Source organism: Podarcis raffonei, chromosome 7 (genome assembly GCF_027172205.1).
Source record: "Podarcis raffonei isolate rPodRaf1 chromosome 7, rPodRaf1.pri, whole genome shotgun sequence".
Taxonomy (NCBI): Eukaryota; Metazoa; Chordata; class Lepidosauria; order Squamata; family Lacertidae; genus Podarcis; species Podarcis raffonei.
Genome location: NC_070608.1, coordinates 45,843,439 through 45,848,585, shown reverse-complemented (window position 1 = coordinate 45,848,585; position 5,147 = coordinate 45,843,439). Strand labels below are relative to the sequence as shown.

General features: G+C 44.5%; 1 protein-coding gene across 1 annotated transcript; it reads right to left on the bottom strand.

The window, feature by feature from the left end:
- Nucleotides 1-2,825: 2,825 nt before the first annotated feature.
- Nucleotides 2,826-3,873, bottom strand: LOC128416889 (uncharacterized). Its single transcript, XM_053394946.1, has one exon. The coding sequence runs from the start codon at nucleotides 3,582-3,584 to the stop codon at nucleotides 2,886-2,888; it is 699 nt and encodes a 232-aa protein (XP_053250921.1). The 5' UTR covers nucleotides 3,585-3,873; the 3' UTR covers nucleotides 2,826-2,885.
- Nucleotides 3,874-5,147: the final 1,274 nt, after the last annotated feature.

Here is a 5,147-nt window from a genome sequence, read left to right as displayed (position 1 = left end):
GGGATACATGCATATAAGAGCAGTTATATCAGAATGGAAAATAAACATATGGATCAAAAGCAGGGATGAGCAATCTAAGGCCCTCCAGATAGCGTTGAGGGATGACAATTCCCTAAACCCATGACTATTTGACACGCTGGCTTGTGAGTTGTGGCGACCTGGGGTCTAAGAACATTTGGAGGGTCACAGGTTTCCCCAAATTTATGTTCAATGAGCATAAAAGAGTTACAAGAGAATTGGTCAATGTATCATAGCTCTCTTCCTTTTTTTTTTGCAGACAACATAACATTAACGTTAAATACCTGTGATGAAATCTTCTGACCTGTAGTTTAACCCAGTTGTTCTCAGAATATTTTACCAGGATCATATGCAAACAGAATCCAGCTTCAAGCTAACCTGCCGGACCCAGCAGTCTGGTGACTTTGGGAGTTACAGGATGTGGAGTGTGGCAGGGATTCATTTTTTCAGTTGTTACATTTATATCCCACTATTCCCTTCAAGGGGCTCAGGGCAACACATACCATTTTCCCCATCCCATTTTATCCTCACAACCCTGTGAGGGAAGTAGCTGTAATTATGAAACCATTCAGCTTTCCTGCTTTCCCGAATCTCTCCAAGAGTTGAGCAGCCATACAGCCGCCACCACATCCCCTTCCCTGCATCCATTCCCCTAATTCCCTAAGAACAGCAAATAGGAAGCAGCTCAGGTTTAACTGAGGCAGCGCCATAGTGAAGGCAGCAGGAAGCATCTCTACAAAGAAGGCAACTTGGAGTTGCCACATGGCAAACCTACACTTAGGTTTATTGATCTAGCAGGAGCTCCAACAGAAACAATTTCTCCAAGCCATTCCCCTAGACCCTTTGCATCCTCTCTCAACAAACCTCCGTTTACAGTACTGGGTTCCATCCATAAGAGGAAGGAAGTTACTAATATAGAGTTTGGCCCCAAACCTTTCTTTAGCCTTACTCAATTCAAAAAACAGGCATCTCCTTTCACTTGTATTATTCCCTGTGCAGGTAAACAGTTGAACCCTATTCATGATGGGGATAGGAGACTGCAATTATGCCCCTTCACTTTTCTGTCTTGAGACATAAATCACTTGTCAGAAGCATTCTTTAAAAAAACATCTATTTATGATTAATTACTTCTCCCATCATCTTACTTTTTATTCCCCCCCCCAACCTGGTCTTACCATCCTGCCATGATAGGTGTGGTAATGCAAGTCACAATTTCTGCTACTGCAATTCTTGTTATACCTGTCAGATATGCAGATGACACAACCTTGATGGCAGAAAGTGAGGAGGAATTAAAGAACCTTTTAATGAGGGTGAAAGAGGAGAGCGCAAAATATGGTCTGAAGCTCAACATCAAAAAAACGAAGATCATGGCCACTGGTCCCATCACCTCCTGGCAAATAGAAGGGGAAGAAATGGAGGCAGTGAGAGATTTTACTTTCTTGGGCTCCATGATCACTGCAGATGGTGACAGCAGCCACGAAATTAAAAGACGCCTGCTTCTTGGGAGAAGGGCAATGACAGGCCTAGACAGCATCTTGAGAAGTAGAGACGTCAGCTTGACAACAAAGGTCCGTATAGTTAAAGCCATGGTTTTCCCAGTAGTGATGTATGGAAGTGAGAGCTGGACCATAAAGAAGGCTGATCGGCGAAGAATTGATGCTTTTGAATTATGGTGCTGGAGAAGACTCTTGAGAGTCCCATGGACTGCAAGAAGATCAAACGCATCCATTCTTAAGGAAATCAGCCCTGAGTGCTCACTGGAAGGACAGATCGTGAAGCTGAGGCTCCAGTACTTTGGCCACCTCATGAGAAGAGAAGACTCCCTGGAGAAGACACTGATGCTGGGAAAGATGGAGGGCACAAGGAGAAGGGGGCGACAGAGGACAAGATGGTTGGATAGTGTTTTCGAGGTTACCAGCATGAGTTTGACCAAACTGCGAGAGGTAGTGGAGGACAGAGGTGCCTGGCGTGCTCTGGTCCATGGGGTCATGAAGAGTCGGACACGACTAAACGACTAAACAACAACAACATCTATTCCATATGCCCGCAGGATAGGGTGACATGCTCCATCAGGCTCTTCCCTCAACTTTATTCGACTCAACTAACAGCAGCCATTCCATCAGGCTGCTGAAGGAGAGACAGGACTGGAAAGCTTTTCCATTGCCAGAAAAATTTCACTCCTATCCTAGAAATCTTTCCATTCAAACTGGTCATTATAAGAACTCTAAGAACTAGTGCCCAAGTTTGCTTTTCTTCCCTTCCTCCCACCCAGTCAGTTTTCCTTTTGTGCTATATCTTTTAGATTTTAAGATAGGAGTTTATTGCTGATTAGTACAAGATGCTTGGGAGCCTTTTTCTGCTGAAGAGCAGGATAAAAATGTTCTGGATATATACCGTACTTTTCCGTTTATAAGACGAGGTTTTTTATTATAAAATTATGTTTAAAAATGTGGGCTCATCTTATACAGAGATAGTGCATTGGGGGGACGTGGGATTTGTTGCTGCTGCGAGCCAGAGATTGTCAGTGGCTATTGGACGTGTTATTGGTGGCTGCGGCAAAGGCAGTCGTTGATATATATTCAAATTCTTACCAGATTGAAGCAGTTCAGCTGCTCAAGTAAATAACAGAACTAGTCACTGATTCAAACAGAGAAAGATGAATGCTTGAACACTGTAGGGCATTTAAAGATAATCTTAACATCTATCTCAGAATGTACTGTATTTTTCGCTATGTTTTTTCATAACTGTTGGATCCCTTTTGCTACTTGAGGTTCAGACCATTTTGAGAGGTCAAATCATAGAATCATAGAGTTGGAAGAGACCACAAGGGCCATCGAGTCCAACCCCCTGCCAAGCAGGAAACACCATCAGAGCACTCCTGACATATGGTTGTCAAGCCTCTGCTTAAAGACCTCCAAAGAAGGAGACTCCACCACACTCCTTGGCAGCAAATTCCACTGTCGAACAGCTCTTACTGTCAGGAAGTTCTTCCTAATGTTTAGGTGGAATCTTCTTTCTTGTAGTTTGGATCCATTGCTCCGTGTCCGCTTCTCTGGAGCAGCAGAAAACAACCTTTCTCCCTCCTCTATGTGACATCCTTTTATATATTTGAACATGGCTATCATATCACCCCTTAACCTCCTCTTCTCCAGGCTAAACATGCCCAGCTCCCTTAGCCGTTCCTCATAAGGCATCGTTTCCAGGCCTTTGACCATTTTGGTTGCCCTCCTCTGGACACGTTCCAGTTTGTCAGTGTCCTTCTTGAACTGTGGTGCCCAGAACTGGACACAGTACTCCAGGTGAGGTCTGACCCGAGCAGAATACAGTGGCACTATTACTTCCCTTGATCTAGATGCTATACTCCTATTGATGCAGCCCAGAATTGCATTGGCTTTTTTAGCTGCCGCGTCACACTGTTGGCTCATGTCAAGTTTGTGGTCAACCAAGACTCCTAGATCCTTTTCACATGTACTGCTCTCAAGCCAGGTGTCACCCATCTTGTATTTGTGCCTCTCATTTTTTTTGCCCAAGTGCAATACTTTACATTTCTCCCTGTTAAAATTCATCTTGTATGTTTTGGCCCAGTTCTCTAATCTGTCAAGGTCATTTTGAAGTGTGATCCTGTCCTCTGGGGTGTTAGCCACCCCTCCCAGTTTGGTGTCATCTGCAAATTTGATCAGGATGCCCTTGAGTCCATCATCCAAGTCATTGATAAAGATGTTGAATAAGACCGGGCCCAAGACAGAACCCTGTGGCACCCCACTAGTCACTCTTCTCCAGGATGAAGAGGAACCATTGATGAGCACCCTTTGGGTTCGGTCAGTCAGCCAGTTACAAATCCACTGAGTGGTAGCATAGTCAAGATCGCATTTTACCAGCTTCTTTACAAGAATATCATGGGGCACCTTGTCAAATGCCTTGCTGAAATCAAGGTAGGCTACATCCACTGCATTGGGAAGGGTGTCTCCAAGCCACATCAGAGGGCCCATCCCTCCGCCTCAGGGATAGGCTCTCAGGGGAAATGAAAGGCCCCACAGCTATGGAGGTACGCAGAACAGGACCCAACCTGGAGAATGTAAAGAGGTGGGGTTGATAGAGGGACAGGCAGGTTCTGAGGCATGTGGTTCCCAGGAGAGCTTGAAAGGTAAGCATCAGCACCTCAGGTTCAGCCTTGAAACTGACTGACAGCCAACAAAGCCATCGCAGAATTGACTGAATGTCTCCCTGTCTCCTGATATCCATCAGGAGACAAGTGGCAACATTATGAACTAGTTGGAGCATGTTTCCTCAGTGATGAGTAAACGATCCCATTCTAGCAAAATATTTGGAAGCATATACAAGACCATATGTCTGAGCATAAAGGACAACTATTTTCTACAACTTCCCACTCGCATCAGTCTAATGCAAAATGGCTGCATCCCTCTGAATTCCAGTAGCTGGGGATCACAACTGGAGGGGGACCGCTATTGCACCTAGTTCCTTCTTGCAGATTGTCATCGACATCATGAAAAGAACTTGATGCTGGACAGTGATGGACCTTTGGCCTGATCCAGCAAAGCTGTGCTAATGTTCTTGTGGTTGACCACCCCAGTCTGATAGGATCAGGGTTGCTGGGGTAGGCCCTGCCTTTCGCACACTGATGGTTCCTTTGTGCATAAAGTTTGTGCATGTACAACTTAGTTTACATGTAGGCTCTGCACACAAAGAAACAATCAACGTATGATGGTCAGGGTTGAGGCCAACCATGGCAGTCTCTAATTAAAAGTAAATACATAACAATAATGAACGAAGTACAGAAAAGCAGAGGCATCTAATGGAAGGAATTATGCCATTTGTTCCTAGTGATGTTACAGTGCTGTCCAATAAATGCTAGTGACAATCATGCAACCACAAGGATCACGACGAAAGCATTTGCCTCAGCAAAGGGATGAGAGGTTAAATTTTGTTTTCCTAGCTAAAACATCTTGCAGTGGCAATGTGGGAGAAATTCAGAACAAGAATACAGCCTTATCTAGACTGGTGTAGCAACTAAATAGTATAAATGCACTGTGCTGAGCTCCTGCCCTCAGCAACCAGAAATGATTGAATTTTGGTAGCAATTTTCTATGCTAATGTGGATAAGTCCTTGA